Source organism: Stigmatopora argus, chromosome 1, assembly GCF_051989625.1.
Source record: "Stigmatopora argus isolate UIUO_Sarg chromosome 1, RoL_Sarg_1.0, whole genome shotgun sequence".
Lineage (NCBI taxonomy): Eukaryota > Metazoa > Chordata > Actinopteri > Syngnathiformes > Syngnathidae > Stigmatopora > Stigmatopora argus.
This window is the reverse complement of record NC_135387.1, coordinates 14,527,930-14,550,714: the sequence shown is the minus strand read 5'-3', so window position 1 is coordinate 14,550,714 and position 22,785 is coordinate 14,527,930. Positions and strand designations below refer to the sequence as shown.

General features: G+C 41.2%; 1 protein-coding gene and 1 long non-coding RNA gene across 5 annotated transcripts in view; one reads left to right on the top strand and one right to left on the bottom strand.

The window, feature by feature from the left end:
• Positions 1–22,472, bottom strand: part of dip2ba (disco-interacting protein 2 homolog Ba) — a 31,501-nt gene extending 9,029 nt beyond the window's left edge. Inside the window, exons 1-22 of one of the 4 annotated variants that reach the window (XM_077600485.1) lie at positions 21,511–22,472; positions 8,534–8,596; positions 7,740–7,895; positions 7,524–7,649; positions 6,401–6,631; positions 6,184–6,315; positions 5,686–5,697; positions 5,059–5,178; positions 4,783–4,980; positions 4,082–4,173; positions 3,898–4,008; positions 3,107–3,230; positions 2,866–2,975; positions 2,614–2,716; positions 2,357–2,421; positions 2,186–2,279; positions 1,521–1,640; positions 1,325–1,439; positions 907–1,046; positions 687–823; positions 460–540; positions 6–133 (exon numbers count right to left, since the gene is read on the bottom strand). In XM_077600485.1, coding sequence (XP_077456611.1) covers positions 6–133; positions 460–540; positions 687–823; positions 907–1,046; positions 1,325–1,439; positions 1,521–1,640; positions 2,186–2,279; positions 2,357–2,421; positions 2,614–2,716; positions 2,866–2,975; positions 3,107–3,230; positions 3,898–4,008; positions 4,082–4,173; positions 4,783–4,980; positions 5,059–5,178; positions 5,686–5,697; positions 6,184–6,315; positions 6,401–6,631; positions 7,524–7,649; positions 7,740–7,895; positions 8,534–8,596; positions 21,511–21,595 — 2,543 coding nt within the window. In that variant the 5' untranslated portion in view covers positions 21,596–22,472. The remainder of the gene's footprint in view (positions 1–5; positions 134–459; positions 541–686; positions 824–906; positions 1,047–1,324; positions 1,440–1,520; positions 1,641–2,185; positions 2,280–2,356; positions 2,422–2,613; positions 2,717–2,865; positions 2,976–3,106; positions 3,231–3,897; positions 4,009–4,081; positions 4,174–4,782; positions 4,981–5,058; positions 5,179–5,685; positions 5,698–6,183; positions 6,316–6,400; positions 6,632–7,523; positions 7,650–7,739; positions 7,896–8,533; positions 8,597–21,510) is intronic. The other 3 variants (XM_077600502.1, XM_077600493.1, XM_077600513.1) reach the window with 3 other exon arrangements.
• On the top strand, positions 21,336–22,145 carry LOC144074239 (uncharacterized). The gene is made up of 2 exons (XR_013300263.1): positions 21,336–21,710; positions 21,844–22,145. It is a non-coding gene; the product is annotated as an uncharacterized LOC144074239 (long non-coding RNA).
• Positions 22,473–22,785: the final 313 nt, after the last annotated feature.

The window sequence follows — 22,785 nt, the reverse complement described above, 5'->3', positions numbered from 1 at the left end:
CTCACCTGCCCCTGTAAACTGTCTTAACAGGTTCCACAGCAAGAGCCGTAGCCACCAGGTCATCAGCATTGTGACGTCGCCGGCTCACCATCAGCAGCCCCTCAATCTTGCCCACAACAAATACCAGGCTTCCCTGTGGAAACATAATAAGGAGTACTTCGGTCGCTTCTAAAAACATATCCAATATCAGCAGTGATCGAATGATATGGGTTTTTCAGGAGTGTTAGCGATACCGATTATTAGTAGTTAGAGCAGGCTGATAACCGATATTTTGAGCTGCCATTCCTTTGCAATAAAATTGTAAAAAATAAATAAAAAATAATGCAAGCCCTGAACTTAATAGAACTGAAATCACACAAATATAACTATACCCATATACATCAAATGCCCAAATATCACCCCGACCCATTATCAATCGATCACTAATCAGAACATTATTTCTGTTTGTATGTGACTTACTGGGCCAACAAATCCAAGCAATCCTGTTCGGGTGAAGGCAACTTCTCCTAAAGGTGCTCCAGACTGGTTGACAGGGATCACCTAAAGTGGAAAAACATTTGATGCATTTTTTAGATTCAATTTTACTTTTCCACACAATGTGTTTATGAATGAAGTATGAAGAACTTGGTTCACACTAATGAGTATCTCTGACTGGCAAAAAGAAAACCCTGTGGGCTTTGACAGACCTCAAAAGTGTTTTTGGTGACCCCAGGAAGTCCATAGTACATGGTCCCCCCTGCTCGGGAGCTGATCACAATCTCTCCTATCTCATCCGTTTTGCAGAGCTGAGGAGAGCCGTCGGGTTTCACAGTGCACATAAGAGCTGAAATACACATCAAGGTCCCACTGTTAACCTGTTGCAATTTTGGTGGGGGTTAGCGTGTACGGCTGCGATTGGTGGCGAACCTCCAGGCATGATGTGGCCGACATCTTGAACAGTGAGAGCCGAATTCTTGTCTTCGGTGTTGACTCTGATCACGCCGTGGCTTAGCCCGCCCATAGAGAGGATGGCCCTGGCTGGCAGAGGGGCTCCTCTCACACCAGGTCTGCAACAGAGGAAAGAAAGGATTGTGTGAGCTAAAGAATGGACAAAATATAAATATAAAAAGTTTAATAATTCATTTGATATTTATAAAAGGCATCTAATACAAAAGGAAAACTTTGTGTTTTATTATGGTTAAAACAATTGGATTTTTTTCAGCTCTCATACTTAAAAAAAAAGGGTTGTTGGCATGTCCAAGAATGCATGAAAGTGTTAGGGTAATTATGCAACCCCACATTTTTACGCTTAAATGCACATGGGCAAATACGGCCCGTATCGTACCTACGAATGGCCACCGTCAAGGCCTCAGGTGAGGTGGCACATGGACAGATGACCTCAGGCTTTAGACCGTGAGACTGGAACACATTCAGGAAGGCGTCGCATGATGATACGGACCCTAAAATGCACAAAAAAGAAAGTTAAAGAAAAACAAGTACTAGTTCGGTAAAAGGTGATAACAATAAATAACATGACTCACATGGATTAGCTCCATCAGCGACAATGAGCATCCGTATGGAGGACAGGTTGGTGTCCCTCTGATCTTTGTTGGCCATCATTGCCCAGTGAAGATCACGGCATTTCACCAAGGCTACACGGGCTGTGAGATAACAAATAGACAACCTTATTCTCCTGTTTGTGCGTTAATAGTTGTCCTGCATGCTTTTAAATTATGGCACTTCTCCTATAATCACGACAAACAGGTGGGATCGGCAAAAAGACAATTGTTGCGCTATTAAAAAAAATCTCTTTTGAAAAATGGGTGTTTAGCAAATAAAAGATTGAGTTTACACACTTAGAGAAGGGGAAGAAATGCGTCTATTAGGTTCTGACAGCCGTTTCTGCCCACCATAAAAAAATTCAACTCTCTACGTTGCACGGTTTGGACAAACGTAGCGAGAGAATCTTAACATACACTCACACACCCATAAATCACGCTTTATAAGGATTTTAGAGACTAAACAGACCATTCTGGTCTTACCGGTTCAAGAGTGTGCAATGACCCAAGATGCCTGACTCATTTTATCTGTAATTATTGGCTTATGAATGCCATAGAATACTAATCACGATTCAACGTTTAAATGAAAGTAGTACGTTTTAATAAAAGAAAAACTTTTTAGCAGCGGCAACTTTGATACGTTTTACCTTTGTGGATGTGCACCCTCTGCACCCAGGACATGGGACAGGCTTTCATGACGGAGTATGGCACAGTAACGGTGTGGATTCTATTCATCACACTCTGTGAGGGGCACGGATATGACTGTCATTATTGGGACTACCTACCAGTCTACAAATGGCAGGTAGAACCTATCTTACCGTCAAGACGCCATGCCACAAGCCCATGTCTTTCTTGCAGTCCAAGACATTGACCAGAGTCTCACCTTCAGAAACCAGAGATACATTGGCCAATGAGACACACACGAACAACTAATGTTTTGTCACCGTCAGTCAATAAGACAATGTGTTATGCGATTTGTCTATTTTTTGTTTTACAGTGCATACTTGCTTCTTACGTTTACCTTAATTATTTATATTTAGTCCACGTGTAAATCCTCATAATGGGACATACTGACCTTCGCAGTAGTTACAGGCCTGTGTCAGTGCTTGACAGTGGGTCAGCATGGAGATCTTGGACACAGCCACACCCATCACTGTCCCCTCTTTACTGGCTTTGTACTGGAAGCAGTGGAAAGCACATCCAATTGAGCTTTTGACAAAAAAAGTGGAGCTCAACCAAAATAATTCATACACAGCTACAGAATACATCTATGAGATTTCCGTAGATATACGGTAAGAAACATAGTAGACTCTTCAGGGAGGAGTACCTCGATATAGGCAGTGTCCGTGTTGGCGGTGGGAATATGAGGCTGCCAGTCTTTGGAAGGTTTGGTCAGGTACTTTGTGTCTGTCACCACCCATTTCATTCTTGGCCATCCTGGAGAAAGTGAAAAAAAACATCTAGCTGACACACTTGGCACTTGGTCGTTTCCACACCCACTGCACATGCAGAAAATGAGACACACAAGACCAAGGAATGCGATGCAAGTAGTATGATGATGGCCTGACCTTTGAACTGGATGATCTCGCCATTCGGGGACTTGGGCAACCCTTTGAGACACACCTCACTAGTCAGTGCCAGACTGACACCACAGCTGCCCAAGAGGAAGCCAATCTGCTGACTGCCTGCATCCTATGGAGAGGGACGCCGGCTTATTAATATTCGAGGAAATTCATCTATACAAATGTAATTGAAAAAAACCTGGTAAATGGGTACGACTACAGATGCTGATCAGTTCCCACAAGCTTGTTAACAAGTGAAAATGGAACTTAAAATAAGCACAGTGCTATTATAGTTTTCTAGCGTCTTCCTCTCAGTGGATAGAAGAGTCCTGATAATGATTAAGGAGTCACAAAAGAGGAGCTAGTGTTTGGGGCTAAAGTGTCAACAGTCTTGCTATAAAATGCCGACAAAGTACTAATTCTCTATTAGAACAAATAGAACTCAATTTTACAGGACATAGTTTTTTTTAGGAGCCATTGTCTAAAGTTTAAATTGTCTCTGATTTCAGCCTCTTGATTGCAAGTAGTCATTCTTGTTAAAACCTGCTTTGCTTTGGGAAATTTAGATTATACTAGATTAGATAACTTTATTCATCCTGTATTGTTATGGTTCAAAACAATGACCGAACCATGATCTATTTCTCGCCCCTACCTCAAAAAGTCTAAATGGATAGTCCAATCTGTTACCATTTGCTCTGTACAGTGTGCTATAAATCTTAATCCTTCATCTATTCATGATATCATGTCAAGAACAAAGACACAATGTCTCAACTGAAGCTCGATGGCGTTAAACTTACTTGTTTGGAAAGTGGTACTTCAATGGGCACAGGGATGACCTCAGCCAACAAACAGCCATAGAATGCGACCCAGAACATAACGGGGTCACTGTTTGGGTAAACCAGCGCTACCTAGGAGACAAAAGATAATAAACTTCCATATCACTTGTGCAAATTTGGAGTGCAATGATTGGCATTCTCTTACTCGATCTCCAGGTTGTAGCACAGGTTCCGTCTTTGTGCCCAATTTATTCAGTAGCGTGTAAGCCAGTTTCAGACTGCGGCTCCACAGTTTACCTATCAGGAAGAACAGAAATATGTTTGAAAAATACACCCCAAAGTACAATTTTTGCTATCAGAACCTAGCGCATAACACGAAACTTTGTTGCAGTTCACATGAAAGGATGAACCGTGCTTGTGTTTTGTCTTTTCCTTGGACTTTTTGCAACACTTTTTTTTGTTGGTGTGAAGGAAGCACAGACTTTCTTTCAAAGGAAAAATAAGATGCTGGTGTCCAAATATTTTTGTTCAAAGAGATTCAGTGTCTGAACATTTAGAGATGGACAGTTGCCCTGTGGGTGGATGTGTTGTTTTTGTTCAGACATTTTGCAACAAAACCACATTTGTTTTGGTCGGTTTTCACTTCCTGTTTTTGGTCGATGGCATTTGCGCGATAACTCCTAGCCAGCAGCTTTTCGTGAGAAAAGGCTTTCGATTTAGATCTTCCCACAATGTGCCAGGAATTTGAGTCCATTTACGTTTCATGTTTGACAAGAAGGAATCCTGATTTAGATTGCTTCTTGCACTAGCAGTTGATTAGGTCAGTTATTTTGACCGAACATGACATGGTCCAAATGTCTAACTCTGAGTTGTCAGTTTTTAATATATAGAAAACACAATGATCACCATATGTGAGAGTGTAGAGGGGTTTTCCTGTGATGTCCAGCGCAGTCAGGGCGGGGCTCTTGGCTTGGGTGGCCCCCCAGCGGGCAAGGGCTGCTTGCAGGGCAGGAGGCCAGTTACTAACAACACCCAAGGGCTCCCCTTTCACTGGGATGATCTGACGGCCTTCCGGTTTAGGGGTGTTGGGGTCTGGCTGTGGAACTGGATGCAACAGAGGTTAGTGACAAAGGGTACGGCGGCCCTTCTTGTCACAAATGTAATATACATTCATCTGCTGACCTTCAACTATTTCCTCAGAGTCGTCGAGGAAGAATTCACTGAGCGGTGGTCGCTTAGGCCGTTTGAGGGTGTTTAGCAACTGCTGAATCTTAGTGGACACTCTGCTGTTGACGGGAACACCTGCGCAAACGGCGACCGCTGTTAACAAACAAACTAAAATTCTAACACCCATAGAAAACATACACACGCAGTCAGGGTCAAAATCAGCAATAGGAAAGATTTTAAAGCTACTTGGACAGACAGAGGTCAGAAAAATTAGGGGAAAAGATCAAGCGTAGGAGGTTGTCTAATTCTAAGCCTAAATCACGAGAAAAACATGTAGAGCAGAGGTCTCCAAACCGGTCCTCGAGGGCCGCAGTGGGTGCTGGTTTTTGTTCCAACTGATCCAACACAAACAGTTTAACCAATGAGGTTTCTGCTGAAAAAAGAAGCACCTGATTGCAATCCACTGATTGCACTTCTAGGATACCAGATTGGTGGAAAGGTTTCCTCTTACAGGTTGGAACAAAAACCCGCACCCACTGCGGCCCTTTCTGGAATAGTTTGGGGACCACTGATAGAGTGACAGGCTGGAAAGTAAGCTGACACGGGCCTCTTCAGTATCCCTCCCCGTCCCACTCCAATTACCTTTTCGCTTTCCTTTTTAAATGAAAGGCAAGATGGATTAATGGACCCAAAAGAAAGAAGACAACATATGTGTGATTAGCGGCATGTTCCTTGACATAATTGAACACACACTCAATTAAGAGTGTCATCACCGCAGTACTGTTGAACAGAAAACACATCTGTAATGATTAAAACATGCAATAACTTCTACATGAACAAATACAGCTTCAATAGGTTTATGCCAGTAAATGTCAATGCCGCAACAACAACAAAAATCTCCAGAAACGTCAATGTGACTTATGTGATCAATATTGTTCCAAAATAATGTTTAACAGAAGGTCAAACTAAACTACTGAAGACGTTAAACGTTTCTCCGATTTTTTTGAGGAGAAGCAACCGTAAGACCCTGAGTTTATGAAGAGGGGATCGCTTGCTTTGGTTTTTATCACCTCACACTACTGAAATGTGCAAAGACATCCATCTGATACCACCAACAAATTTCTGCCTGTATGCATGTACCATCAGCAGTGTCCAGCATGCTCGAGCGGCTCTGCCCGCGGCTCATGCCCCTGACAGCGGGAGGCAGGTCCAATTTGGAGCTTCTGTCCTGGGCACCAGAAGTGGACGTCACATCTGGAGGGACACTGTTCTCTAATGGAGATGGACAAAAGCAAGCGATGCTAAGTTGGACGCCGACAGAGCTCATTGAGGTGTGTGGCTGATTAAGATAGCTCACCGATGCGCAAGTGGGCCAGTACATCGGCCAGCACCGAAGCAGCAGGCTGATGGGGAGGCTGGCTCTTCGGCTCTCCGTGGGAGAGGGTGGACGACGCCGATGAAGATGTGGAGGAGCTTTGGACGGAACGGTTGATCCAGTAATCGGGACTCTGCAGGCCCTGGGCCAACGCCGCACTGAGGGCGGCCTTTCTACGCAGTGAGCCCTCATCCTCTGATGCAGAAGATGTGTCTGGTGAAATAAAAATATGTCAAATTTCTACCCTTGATCAGTCATTTTTTCGTTTCCAGTTCTCCCAAATATTTCAATTGAACACATTACTTTGAGGCTAACTATAGGAAAAATCCTACACTGTTTAATCCCTCTTCTTCTGACAATTAAAATTGGAATCATGTCACCTAAAACGGTGTTATGGGAGCTTCCTGTGGAGGTAGACCAAAGCTTGACTGAATGAAATTTCAAAACAACTTATTTTTTTTTTACAATGACACAACATTTATTAAGTACAGTGGTACCTTGACATATGAGCAATTTGAGATACGAGTAAAATTCCGGGCAAATATTTATCTTGAGATACGAGACAAATTTTGATATACAAGCATACAGCGGACGCGAGAGGTTGCTCATAAGATCATCATGGGCACTGTCTCACTCCCTGCAACTCCCTCTTTGTAATGTCTCTACGAGCACTGAGCGGAGCGTTGCATTTTTTCAGTGTTTTTTTCCCATTATTCAGTGCGAATGTTGTATATATCTCGTTGGCAAGTGGTCGTGCGTTATCCTATTGTGAGGACATTTGTGTGCACCATTTTTGGAATATTTTGAAGGGAATGCAATAGCAAACAAACCCTCGATAGGTTACATTTGAAAGTCAGGGTGGAGGCGGGGCAAATAGAGCCAACCCGGGAGAAGAAAGGTATCAAAATTTAAAACAAAATTAGAATTAAGCCTATTACACTAAGTGCTTACCATTGGCGGTGATTGTACATGTTTCAATACCATTGATAAAGCTCCATTTTGACCAGGAGGGCAAACTGGGAAATGATTGCAGTCCTTTCGGACTGCATACTAGCTTACATTTGTGGTAGTATGCAGTATTTATCCTTTTTGGCATGAAATGTACCTGGAGGTGTGCAAGCATCACTAGGAGACTGGACAAAGGCGGAGCGTCGCTTGGTTGGCATGGGCAGGGCCATCTTCTCCTCTTTGTGTTTAGCTAACGCTGCCTGCACGGCTTCTGTGTGAATGTCTATAGATGAATAAACAAGTAGGAAATCAAGTGAGTGAAACAAATAACAAGAAGAATGCAAATGTTTTATATTTCTTTTCGTGTTTGTACCTGATCGGTAGCGCTCATCTCTCGCCCCTCCGCTACGGTGTGACCGGTGGTGTTTGGCGGCTGAAGATATGGAGGCGCCCGGGGCCTCGGGACTTGGCGTGGGCTCCGTGCTTTGGCCTCCAGAAAGCTGCAAATCTGGTTGAGTCACATCTGCATCTTCAAAAAAGTAGACAGAGGCGGATCATAATGAAAAATAAATAATGAGTATATGGAACAATGTAATTTCAAAAAAAGTTACAGATAACCAATGCATATAATCTCAATTATAGGTTGGGTCTCGTGGGATGCCAAATCCATGGGGAAATACCAAATTAAATTAATAAAGGAGTGCCTAACTAGTGCACAGTTGTCTGAAGTATCCAGTCACCACTATATTATTACATAATATAGTTCACATGAAATACTGGGGAACCTGGCTCACTTGAGGTCGAGGCTTATGACAACATCAACAATTGTGGTTAATAGTGTGTGGTTCTGTTAAAGGCCACTAGAATGTGCCAGAGTATTAGACGAGAAGGTGGTAAAAAGGTTGCACCAGCACACTTTTAAGTCTAACTCTTTCTTTCCTAAAGAAAATTTCTGTATATAAACACTCTTGTGACAGGTCTGAATATTAAATTTCCACAGTCTTGTGTGAAGGAAAAATTTAAGCATGAATTTTGAGCACTCTTTAATAAATTAGCGTGTTTTGTAAGATTTTTCCCCCCCTTAAAAATATAGTAGATTACATTTTTACGAGAGACCGGTCTCACACAATTGTATCAAGACTTATTAGAATTAGTGGGTGGTCTTACTGGGCAAACAGGAGGCCAGCAGCTTTGCTCTCTTCTTCTCAAAGCCTTTCTGTGTGATGTCACCTAGGAGAGAGGACAGAGATGACGCGCTCGCTGTTTATATGCGTTTCATAATTTGCTGTGGGCCAATGGTGGCCCGTACATAGTTTGACCAGAACTGTACACTAATCAAGCTGATCAAGATTACTCATAGGAACTGAACATACAGACTCATTGAGTTTCTAGTTTGCTATGGTGATGTTTTGAGGGTAATCAAGGACTTCTCTGCTATCCCCAAAACACTATCAGAAGCACTAAGCTACATTTGTGGTAATATGCAGTATTTAAGATAAATATTGATTCTGAACTTCAACAAATGTACCTGCAGTGTTTTTGTATGGGGGTGGTGGTATAAAGAGGTGGGTAAGGATAAGGCCTGCGTACCAAATTCATGGCCAATTATAATAATAATCCTCTTTGCACTAAATCTACTATCAACACATGCCGAGCTCAAAATACACACGCTTAGAGGAGAAGATAACGCCATTGTTTTGCTTTATATATGTATGTGCCGGTGAATAAACATGATGACTGTGCAGAAATGTCCTTCAAACGCCAAAACCCAAATACGATTGCAATGCTTGCAGATAAAAGAACAATAACTGAAGTGATCTGGAGACTATCTCGCAGGAAAGGCAGCAGAACCAGACTTTTTGAAATCGGCGCTACCTATTACAAGCACGTATTTTCTGTGCATGGGTGTTATGTAAAATGGAACTAGTTGCGGCACCCAACAGGGGTCTTACTTGGATGCCGGTTTTTCCACTGTTTTATTATTATATTACCGTTTTCAATGGTGGGCTAGGTAAGCATTTGCATGTGATTGGTTATCTTATCCAACCCAAATGATTTCAACCAGTGTTACAAGTGGATGTTGGGTGTCCTGAAATTCTTCATCTGTTTGAATGAAGAATTTAAAAAAATGATTAAGAAAATTAGGAAGTGATAAGTAGTCTTTTTTGTCCTAGTTTAACAAAGCTGATTCATCCAACATGGAGTCAGATCTCAAACGATATGACAGAGTCCAGGTGACAAATCCACACAAACCGTTATTGCATTAAAAAAGTCCATATTACGCCATTATCTAATTTGGTGATTCTCATCTTTATTGGTGATGGGATTAGCGCGCATCCAAAAAACTGGGGGGAGAATATTTCTTATTTTGACAATAGCATTTACTATCTCCAAAAAAGGGTTGGCCTCTCTAGGCAATAAAAAAAACCTTTTTGAGTGCGTACCAATTAATAATAGATTACACCATTCTCAAAAGAACTCAATCACTGAACCTACGATAATAAGGGTTCGATGTGTGAGTTAAATCAGAAAAAAATCCAGCAAAGAAAAAACTAAATAACTCTGGACTACCACTTTTCCCATACAAAAACAACAACTCTAAACTACAAGGTTTTCCCCTTTGTAGGAATCCCCGGGGGTCTAACACACTTTCCCAGCCTGCCAAGCCTTATAGCACTTCTGGAAGGATTTTTCTTTTTCTTGGCATCTTATCGTCTTTCATCTCATCTTGATGTCTTTAAAATACTTCTTCTACATTACCTAACTTAAACCTAGGATATTAAATCCAAACCCCTACAGATACATGTAGGCGACACAAACCATAAGAAGGTTCATACTAATTGGTGAGCATGACGTGTCCTTGAGTAGCGTTTCTCTGCTTTCATTCATCCATTCTATCCATTTGACGGGATTTGTATGAAGATTAAGGATTCCCTTTTTTTTCAATTCCGTACCCAATTTCAATTGAATTGATTGAACTGAATACTTTTATTGTCATTATACAAGCATGATGAGATTGAATAATTTAATAAAATAATATATAATATATTATAATTCTTTGTCGCGCACACACAGGGTGAAAAATTATATTATAATAAAAAATATATATAAAATAATTAAAAATTAAATAATTCCACACTATACCTATAGGTATGGGTGACCCGGTGATGCAAGTGGTTAGCGCGTCGGCCTCATAGCCCTGGGGTCATGGGTTCAAGTCCAGGTCGGTCCACCTGTGTGGTGTTTGCATTTTCTCCCCGGGCCTGCGTGGGTTTCCTCCGGGTACTCCGGTTTCCTCCCACATTTCAAAATCATGCATGGTAGGCTGATTGGACACTCTAAATTCCCCCTAGGTATGTGCCCTGCGATTGGCTGGCCACCGATTCAGGGTGTCCCCCGCCTCTGACAACTGGGATTGGCTCCAGCACCCCCGCCGACCCTAATGAGGATAAAGCGGTTCAGAAAATTAGATGAGACCAATAAGTATCTACTTAACAAAAGTATCATATAACTGATTTATTTATTGCACACTAGTCAAAAACGTGATTGATAAAACTTTTAAATTGGCTCTCATGTCTCTGTAATTCTGCAGTTGAAAAATACTTTACTGTAAAAACCTAAAATGGCACACCTCTTACGTGCTTTTTGGACACTATTTAAGTTTGATTTATTTAATATTAATAGTCTTATAAATGTGCCCCATGCATGGGTATATGCCGAGGCGTGCGCAAACCCAAATCCAAGCATAGCAATGTGCACACGGATCGTAGCAGACTGGAGCGTCATTGTTTCTGGAGGCAGAGTCCAGTCCCGGCTGGTCCTGATGCCCAGTGAGTGCCAGCAAAGGGGAGAGTTGTCGGTCATTAGCAGACAGAGAAGGGCCTGTCATGGATGTTGGGCAAAACAACAGAGCCAACCGGCACGGCCGCACTGACTCTATGATGGTGACAGCTGCTGCCAAATGAGTTGGAAAGCTAGAGGATTCGAGTGCAAGAATGCAGTGCTAGCCCAACACTACCCCGTCTGTAAGTGTGCATGAAATCTGAGGTCAGAGGACAGGATATGAGTGTTACTCCACCCTGTGTGTGTGTGCGACAAAAATCGTCTGAGTAAAGGAGGAATGCGCTGATTGAGGAGTATTATTCAGAACTCCAGAAAGCAAAAACTGGCTTAGTACGTGTGTGTGCGTTTGTGGGTACTCTGTTGGTACAGGTAAAGAGGTGGAAGAAAATTGCTGACTGGGTGCCTTCGTTCTCAGATTTGTTATGAATGCTCGAAAATCGCATTTAATTGTGTGCGATGAATGAAATATTCAACAAAAATGACTCCTGACAGAAATACTGCATAGGTACAGGCACTATACAGCGCATGTGCCTATTTTTTGCCACTTTTTACCTGTTTCGAATGTATCCGCATTTATGTGCTGCCGGCACGTAACCATATCATGTTCTGTTTAAATATTTTTTTCAGTTTCCATAGCTCGAGGAAATTTGTGATTTGCATATTTAGATATTTTTTTGGAGCAGCCATCTTTCCCATGACGGTCATTTAAATGTATTAGGTTTAGTCTTTATCTTTAAAAGGAGTCGGAATTTTCTAATCAACTGCAAAGAACCTTTAATGCACTCAAGTAATATAGGAAACATTCTATTATGATAAAGAACCCTTTATATCACAATATCCATGTACCATGATGTAATACAGTGTGAATTCTACAATTACGTTTGCTTTAGGCCGGTTTTAATGGTAATTCATATTCGGTCACAATAACAATAAACGACATGATGATTTTTTTCCTGATAGCATAATACAATATAAATAGATCATCAAAAAATACTTGAAGATAATAAGTAACCGATTTGAAATATTAAACAGTATCGTTAACTCTATCGGCAATACTGGCCATGTGAAAAGCAGAGTTTACCAAATGAAAATGGAATCGCAAGCTGTGATGGAATTAACAGGAAAAAACATTGGACCACCGCCATACTTAGTATTCAACTTTGCCCTAAATCTTTACGGCAAACAATGCCAAAAGAGTTACGGCTGAACTTAAGGAGAATTAAAGAAAGAGGAACTTTCCCCTCAAAAGTTCAGATGTGCAAATGACAGCAAGCACATTTTAGAGAAGGACACGCATAAACACAGAGGCTGAAATGGGAAGAAACATCAGCTCCACGAGATTGTATTAATAGAATCGAAAGCTCAGAAAGGTAAAAACAATGGGCAGACTGTGCGCGAATCTGGCTAAACTGCACTTGGCATTACATTCAAATTAATCGAGCCAGTCCACTCCACCTGTGCCATTTCAAGCCGATTTTAGAAGCTTAATGGCGTATTCAACAATAAAAACATGTTTTTAATTTCTGATTTCACATTCATACGCGTCTCAATATGTATTCATTTTCTAGAACACTTGTCCTAATTAGCAGAATGTTGTTAGTTGTAGCTTATCTCGACTGTATTTGTGCAAGCCAAGTGAAATCTCCCATTTTTATTAGTTCTAATTCGCCTTCTATTAACAAAGTAACAAATAACTAGTGGTTTAATAGTACTAAAATTAGACGGATTTCACAAAGAGACAGAGGGGTGGGGGAACTTTTTGCACGGCAACGCGCTCATAACATAACATAAACTCATTTAAATGAACTTGGATTACGATGCAGACACCCTGAAAAATAAATTTAATCTAACCTTACACTAAACTTAATTCTAATTTTGTTTTAAATTTTCATACCTTTCTTCTCCCGGGTTGGCTCTATTTGCCCCGCCTCCACCCTGACTTTCAGATGCAACCTATCGAGGGTTGTTTGCTTTTGTATTCCCTTCTAAATGTTCCGAAAATGATGCACACACGTCCTCACAATAGGATAACGCACGACCACTTGCCAACGAGAAGTAGTATATACGCCATTCGCACTGACTAACGGGGGAAAAAAACATGCAAAAAAATGCAACGCTCCGCCCAGTGCTCGTAGAGACATTACACGAGGGAGTTGCGACCAGAAAGACAGTGCCCATGATGTTCTTATGAGCAGCCTAGCGCGTCCGCTGTATGCTCATATATCAAAATTTGTATCTCAAATTCCTCGTATGTCGGGGCACTCGTATGTCGGGGCACTCGTATGTCGGGGCACTCGTATGTCGGGGCACTCGTATGTCGAGGTACCACTGTATGTCTATTTCATTCATTCTAAGACACCAGCGTAACAAACTTCAACACGAGCAAGTCACAAAGAGAAAACAAAATAAACACTGGTCTTAAATGGCAAAAACTTCCAAAGAAAGAATTGAAGTGTAGATGTAGATCAGGGGTCTCAAACTTGCGGCCCGCGGGCCAACTGCGGCCCGCGGGACGATAATTTGCGGCCCCCGTCTTAATATGAAAGATCGATTTTTTTTTTTTTTTTTTTTTTTTTTTTTTTTTTTTACCCCTTTCACCATGGTGGCGCCGTTTAAGTGGCAGCCAGTGGCAGTAGCTCTGTCCACTCATGTTTTTCTTGTTTTACAGCATGTATCAGTGCTTTTCTTGTGGAAATCCTGATGCGGCCCAGTCTCACCCAGACTCGGCCTCTAGCGGCCCCCAGGTAAATTGAGTTCGAGACCCCTGATGTAGATGCTGCCTCAAAAATACACCATGAATAGTGTTTCTAGTATATATGACCGCAATACCACAAATATCCGCAGTGACCACGTAAGTCTTTTTTGACCAAAGATGGGCTTGACCTTCCACCATTCACAGCTCACAGCCATCATCGGGCAGCCGTGAAAACGATGTCTTACGGATGACAAGGTCAGCAAGGTACACTTAGAGCAATACTTTGAGAAATGCATACGAAGGAAGGAACGGCACTGCAACCCTCAGAAAAAGGCTGCCTAAATGGTTGTTGAGAATTGACAATTGCCAAACTTGTAGTGTCAGACTCAGCCTAACTACATCAGGAACATGTCCATATGATAAAATTAGCATTTGGAACATTTATAATCATCTTACGGAAAGACATCACCAATCTCGTGTCCATCCCAAGCTGGAAGAATCTTGTTTCAGTAAAAACAACAAACATTCACAGTTCTGATGTGTGATAATTGAGAAAAATAATGACACTCTTTCCCGTCGATCAAATGAATTTCAAATGTGCTTGAGTCTAATAGTGGATGGGTATAAGTGATATCACGAAATGGCTGCACCCATAAAATGTCATTTTAAGTAGTCTAAGAAATGCATGAGTTGCATACTTCAATACATTGTGCAACTGTCTATTACATGAATGCAATTAATACTAAGTGTTATCTTGGGCTTTAGGTTAAAATCATGCAACTTGATTGCTTGACGATGGTTGGCAGAGAGGGGTGTTTGTGTTTGACCAAAAGTTTTCTCCTAACTTTATATAAAAGGTTATATAAATATTCATTAACTACAAGCTGCACAATGATCAGATGCACTTTAAGTCAGCTAATGGTGGGCGCTCAATTTAGCTGACTCGCTATAGCGGTTCTCGCATTGTTTAAATTGATATCCGACCTTACATTGATTGCAGCCAGATAAATTTGTACAGTCAGAACAATTTGTACAAGTTTCTGGCAGTTAAAGCTTGAAAGTATCAGGATGGTGGTAACAACAATAACAGTTCCATTCATTGCACTACAATAGATGGACTTGGAAAAAGTCTTGAAAGCCGATTAGAAACGTGAACCACACCCAAGATATTCGAGGGAGTCTCTTACATTGACTTGGCACATAGTTGACTTTAAGGGGTTTGTATCGGCGAGCCAAGATTTAAAACAATACATCTCCATTGGGAAACAGAGAAGATACACATCAGCTTTTGAGGGGCTTTCCTCCAAACCTTCACCCACAGGGAATTCCTGACAACCCTTTGGCAACATTCCAATGAATAGATTTAGGGAGATGGCTATTCTAAAGTCTGCCACAATTCCAAGAAGGGATTTCTTTGGCCTTTAGAAAACATTCCTTGCACTTACTGTCAAGTAAAACATCTAATGTACAAAATGAATAATATAATTTGGCTATACATAAAAAGAAAAAAAACAGTCAGCACCCTCCACCACGGGAAAAGCATTGAGATCAAAATAAATGAGAAAAAAAATAATTGTGATCTTTTATGGTCTGTGTCCAAAATCAAAAGTGTGTTTAGCATTTTGTGAACTCACACCACAAGCATCACAAAAAATATGCACTCAAATCCAACACTCTGGTCAAAGAACTTGGTTGTCAAAATGCTGCTGGGTTTGATTCCTATAAAAAGGAGCCAAAAAAATCTCCCATGACACTAAAACACTTTCTAAACATATTTGGTGTTCATTTGAGTTGCTTTATTTACATATCACACACTGTACAGCAAAGCTAATTAGTTTACAGTCGTATGACTACTTAGACCAAGAGACACGTCTCGTATTTTTAAACATATAGTCATGATCATGTTGGTTTTCATTTGAAAAGAGAAGCTGGTCGCGGTAGATTATAAAGGGAACTTAAAGCCATGACCATCATGTCACAAGCACTTGCTGATGAATTAGCAAAGCTATTGGCATTTTCTTCACAGGTCAATCCATGGGCTGGCAGCTTTGAGGAAGGCCGTTTTCAGCAGGATGTGATATTTCACACTAAAATCCGAGGCAAGACATTGACCCAAATGTACTTGCTGCGTAATACCAGGAACCTTCCAAGCAGACGTTGTAAACATTGACTCAGGATGTTAGGGTAGACGTCGCCACAATAATGGCAAAAATGACTGCCAGTTTTGAGTCATATAGATGCTTGTTTTCTATTCATTGACCATGAAAGCAGATTGCCCTACCTGATCGGATCCCTTTATATTCACAAGAGCATTTCTCAACATTTACAAAACTTTCATGTGTGATACAATAGGAGAAACAAGAGGGTGTAAAATTCAAAGGAAAGTTGTGCAAGTGTGTCACTGTCTGACTCCCTGACTAATAAATGTCTCCTGGCCACCAAAGAGCCGAGCACGGAAGTTGTGAAATACAACGTCATGGGATGCTTGACTATAACCTTTGATTTAGAGGCAAATATACGTCAAGTGCTGAATCACCGGGTGGGGGTAGAAAGGGTCTTCTGCTCTAAAATCAGACGGTCACTCTTTTCTTATGTTGAGTCATGTCTTGCATCTTCAAAGACATCATCACACTATCACCTTGCCAAACAGCCAGCAAGACAGGAGTCAAAAACAGGTTCTTTCACGACATACATAGGAAACACGCATTATTACTGAGTCTTGCAAACACTATATGAAGAGCCTTTAAAAATAAAAATAAATAGGCATAACTATTATATATGTAAGCAATTTACTTAAAACAATTATATGCTGGTGGTAGCTGGTTAACCCATGAAAGAACAACAAACCCTAATGTTACTAACATAAAGAGGTTCTCCAATGGTGTTTAATTAGGGCATATGAAATGATTAGGCCTCCAGCATTTTTGCAGTACCAGCATTTTTAACTATTCACGACAACAACATAATGTGACTTCCAAACATTTGCATATGTTATCATACTCCATGTACATAATAAGTGCATATCCATCTGCTGGCACCGCGGGCGTTGGCTGACAAATAGGATGAAAAGGAAGACTAAGGTTCTTTGGAAGGCCACCACTTCAAGGAAATTATCAAGAACCCCAAAACATTGAATCAAATCAGGATTTTCTCCACTGGAACCGCATTTAAATGTGGCCAGTGTAGTAAAATACTAACTACATCAGTCCATAGCTTTTGTTACACAGCTAACAATTGAAGTGTTGGCCATCTATTATTCAAAATGTTTAGACTTAAAAGAACTAAGAAATGTGAACCCTGGTTCAGAAAATCTAGCTTGCCCACTTCCACTTAAAGACAGCACTTCCTACAATGCATGGTTTCAGTTTAGCAGAATTTTCTACTTTAGTGCGCAAAACAAATAAAAAAGATGGTGCTAAACTAAACTAAAATCTTAAGACACCCATTGGCATACCTGTCAACTTATACGTTTTTATTAGAAAGAAAAGATACGATACTGGTGAAGAAAACAAAAGATGTCATTATAGACAATGAAGGAATTAGATAGAACAAAAGTAACTCATCTCCTTACTTCCTAACTATTGTGCTGCATCATAATGTAAACCCAAAATATAAAAGTGTGACTCCACAATCCCCACGCCAAGCAGAACAGACTAGGAAAAAACATAGCTTCTTATCTTCTGGAGTATGACCCACCTCCCTTGTCCCATGGAAGCAAGTCAGTGCAAGTTGCACAAAGGCCGAGCTGAATGGTGGAAACGTCAAAGCTCCTGGCCACGTCGGCTTAAAGCAGCTGAATGGTGGTCATTGTGTTGCCATGGTCACAGGGGGGGAATTGCCAGAAAAGTAGCTTGCTTCCTAAGAGGCCGTTTGCCAGGCCAGGGTTCTTATCCAAGCAACACCCATTTCCCCTCGCCAAACATCAGGTCTTGTTATGTACTTAACTCTCCTGTTATATTGCGGGTCAATTGACCTTCTCAAAAGCTCCAAAGTTAATGCAAGGCACGTTTGACCATCCAAAAGTGACTTGCGCAAATAGTAAATGCATTTACATCTATATTACTGGCATAGGGATTTTTTAGAAAAGGCTACGGGACGGCTCAACGGGCCAGCCTGAACTTCATAACTGGATCAACCCACTGCTGCCGTGGCTTTATTTTCATGCAGCAGAACATCATATAAAAGTTCAAACGGGGCTCATAGTGACAAATCCATCACCAACATGATGATTGCTAAAGTTTTTGTTATTGTAATAATGGAAATTCCATTTTTCGGGTGTATTTACTCCGATTTGAGAAATGTTAAGTTAAAATTTCACTAAGAAGAACCGTTGTGGCAAAATGATTCATACATAAGATGGCTGGGATTATTCTCTTTTTGAAGATACAAAAATCTTAGTTCTGTAAAAAAAAAAACGCTGTGCCTCGTCACATTTGAATTCAGCACCGTTTCGCTAATTGGAGTCTTACAACTGCTAATGTAAGAATTTGGAGGAATTCAAATGTTTTTTCCCTCAAAGTATGACTGAGTTGTGACTGAGTTCTAACTGAACGCACATTTCTTGCATCAGTCAGGCAAATCTACCATTACACAATCAGTGACTTCAAAGTCAAATTTTGAGGAAAACAATGTCGTCAAATACAGAGCTTTGTTCTTTACCCACGTTTCTATTTTCAAAGAAAATATAAATGTGAACTCTGGATTTGTGCAAATCTGATTCCCAAAAAGTTGGGAGACTACACAAATTGTCGATAAAAACTAGTGCCAAATTTCAATACTGTTTAAAACCAAATGTATCTCCTTAAGGGAAAAGTATCCTATCTTATCTCATCTCATTTTCTGAACATTAGGGCCGTGGGGGTTGCTGGAGTCTATCCCATCTGACTCAGGGCCAGAGGCGGGGGACACCCTAAATCGGTGGCCAGCCAATTGCAGGGCACAAGGAGAAAAACAACCATTCACGCTCACACTCGTACCTAGGGGCAATGTAGAGTGTCCAATCAGCCTACCATGCATGTTTTTGGAATGTGGGAGGAAACCGGAGTACCCGGAGGAAACCGGAGTACCCGGAGGAAACCCACGCAGGCCCGGGGAGAACATGCAAACTCCACACAGGTGGACCGACCTGGATTTGAACTCAGGACCCCAGAGCTGTGAGGCCGACGTGCTGACCACTCGCACCACCGGGCAACCCATAGGGATAAGTATATTCATTGTAAATTCCTTCGTGTCAGCAAATCTCCCAAAAGGTGAAACAAGGCTATTTTCCTAACGGTTTGTCGTAAAACTTAGATATACAGACGCTCCCCTACTTACGAACATTCGAGTTACGAACAACGGTACATACGAACATGTCTGCAAATTGCATTTATGTCGAAAAATGTTCGTAAGTTCGATTTTGTATTTTTTCCCTGTAGTACTTCTTTCCGCCGCTAATACCGACGCCTGGCGCTGTGAGAGCTCAGCTCACCCAGCATCTACCTTCTTCTGCCCACTTCGTTGCAATGCGGAAGTGCGTGAACGTGTCTCCAGTCCGCAAAGAACCTTTTTCATTTGTGTCATTAAATATCTCGTGCATCCATTATTGAATATGGTTGGTAAAAAGTGAAAGGCTTCTATTGAGGGAGATGCAAGGAAGAGGCAAGCCATTTCATTTGAAATGAGTGGCAATAATAACGAAGCTTGATGCGCGTTGCACGGGCATACAACTTGAATCGTTCGACCGTCAGTACCATTTATAAACATTAAGATCGAGCAGCAGGACCCAAATATTGAACGTTGCACAAAGTTTGCAAATCAATTGAATGATGTCATACAGTGCTACCGCATCATTTATGATGAAAAAAAAGAAAACTGCAATCGTCATTAGATAGCTTCTTTCAGTCAGTTTCTAGTAAATCTCTCTCTCTCTCTAATGTATGTATACAGTACTGTATGTATTCTCTCCATTTTATTAAATGTTTTTTCAGTACAAACCAATGTGTGTTACTTATACAAGCCTTAAACATACAAATGCACTTATATAAACCTTCAATATACTTCTATAGGCCTTAAACATAAATTATAATACAAAATATAGCACTGAATCAACTTACAAACAAATTCAACTTATGAACAATCGCTCGGAACCTAACTCGTTCGTAAGTAGGGGAGCGTCTGTACCTTTTTGCATCGACAATGCTTTTACAGATGTGCAAGTTCCCTATGCCTGACGCCCTCACGCAACAACTTTCACATCCCTTCATTCAGTTTTTGTTCATAATTTGTACAGTATCCAAAGTTCCCAACTTTTCGGGATTGCAGGTTGGTGATGTAAACAGTATTTTGATGTCATTACTGTTTTATTACGAACTACCCAAGCGTTGACTTGTATTTCTTAGCAAGCACAAATAGTGGAAGTACCACTGGAAGTAACGTGGAAAATGGGTTGTACTGTGTTGGCATGGAGGAATGTGTCCAAGATGCCTCAAGCAGTGGAGAGGAGCACATTGTATGTGTGTGATGGATGAGGGGACTAACAGCTGCCTTGGGGGAGGGTACAATGTACTACTTTGGATTCATGCAGTGGTTCATTGTACAGTTCGAGTGTGTGTGTCTGTGCGTTGGTATATATGTTTTTTTAGGATATTTGACCTAACTAGGCACCTGGGCTCCTGGGACACTTTGTAATATGGGGACTATGGACAAAGTCTCCACAAGGCAAGGAGCGTATCTGAAGTTTTTGGGCCCTAAATAACGTTTTTTGTTTTGATTTTGTTGTGAAGTAATTGCTGTGATTTAATTTCAAGATAATGCCGTGTGCGTGTATGTATGTGTGTGGGGGGAGGGGGGAGTTGTGTTTGTTTGTGTGTGTGTGTGTGTATTGGCCATCCAACAAGCAGTACTAGACTGAAATGTGATGCTTTCCAAGCAAGCAGGTACTGAACAAGTTCTTTAAACTAAAAGGCTGCCATAGCGGCACTAGGTATCCAATCTATTTTGACTGGTAGTGCTAATTGCCAATCCCTCCCAGTTGAAATGGATTGGACACCTCTTAATGTCAATAACAGGCACTGAGTTAAACCCTACTCTATGCAAATGACTGTGCTGGACGTCCAATTCATTTGAACTAAGAAGTAGGATGGAAAATGATCTTTCAGGGCCAACGAGTTCTAAGTCAATGGCTACTAATGATGACGATAGATATCTAATACATTTGGATTGGGAGGAAATGGCAGTGAATCTCCCAGTTGAAATATATTGGACGTCTATAGTCGTCAAAGGGTTAAGAGCAAAGGAACAAGGAGAAATGACAGCAGTCAAGCCCTAAAGTTGGGCCTTCTTACCTCTGGCTCAGGATCTTTCACGTACATAAACAAGATGACAGACATAGCCAAGACGGGCATTTAATTCCAAGCATTTAAGACATTGTCAGGTTTTATTTTTATTTTTTATGACACGATACCGGATATAAAAGATGCAGGCGCGGCTAGCAACCTCCAGTTTCGAGTGACAATAAGCTAAGGTGCAAGGCAGCCTCGTGTGCGATCACTACCGGCGAGACGACACGGTGACCGGCTTACAGGCGAGACGCGTCCGCGTGCGAAGGCCATGGACGTCTATTTACCTTCGGATAGCTCCAAGTCCAACTCCGCCAACTGGTCTCGAACCGTCTTCGGGAGGGCGGATAAATCCACGCCGCGATCTGCCATGACTTTGCCGAAAAACACGCGAGCGCTGGGGAAGCAGGGCCGTCGGGGGGAAAGAAGCCACGACAAGGGAGTATGAGAAGCCCTCCCTCAAGACACAAAACAGGCATCCGAAAGGGTGAGGGTGACGCTGTCCATCTGCATGACCGCTCGCTCCGCCATAATAGTGGCACTGCGGTCAAGTGAACCGTCGTTTCTCTTTCCGAAGTCAAGACAGCAGCACTTCATTTTTGATTGCCCTCTTCCTTCAGGTTTTACGGCAAAGAGGCAGGAAACGACGGGCGCGCGCATGAAATGAGGAAAAAAGATGCCATATTGACCAATAAGCGTCATTCTTTAAATCAAGAACATAAAATGAGGCCATTGATTTTACCAAAAAGTGGAGAGAAAAAAACACGGAGCAATCACCCATCACTTGTGTTGATTTGGTGTCAATACGTCAAATGGCCGGGGAACTATTGGATGAATTAGATTATAATAATAGTAATACTACATTAATAACTAATAAAAGCAGTTTGTCATTGAAAAGCGATAAACTGGGAGAAATCACGCATCACTTGTCTTGATTTGAAGTCATTAGGTCAAACTGCCTGGGAGCTATTGAACTCATGTGATAATAAATTAATAAAATCAGTTTGCCATTAAAAAATCAAAAGGTGTACGATGTATAGAGTGTAATCAGGCATCACTTTTCTTGATTTGGGGTCAAGAGTTCAAATGGCCTGAGAGCTATTGAAGAAATTGGGCACAAAGTACAAAGCAAATCAAAGTCAATGGGATCATTATGAATTAAGAATGGGATCACCAAATCATTAAGACAGAAAAGCAGCAAAAACACAAAACGAGCTACGAGTTTCGGTAGCAAAAACGGATAGACTCAAAAAGACGTAAAGTTGGAGAAAAACTGGAACCACACACAGGAAGTCTTCCACGAGATGGGGAACTTCTGCAGACTGTGACCGAGGTAGAGAATATGCAGTCACTCTTCCAAGCTTTTCCGCACAGTTCCTCAGTAGTCTGGACCTGAAGAAAACGGCAGCAGGGCAGAACTACGTATATACATATACATACATATGTATGTGTGTGTGTGTATATATACGTATATATATATATATATATATATATATATATATATATATATATATATATATATATATATATATATATATGCGTATATATGTGTATATATAATA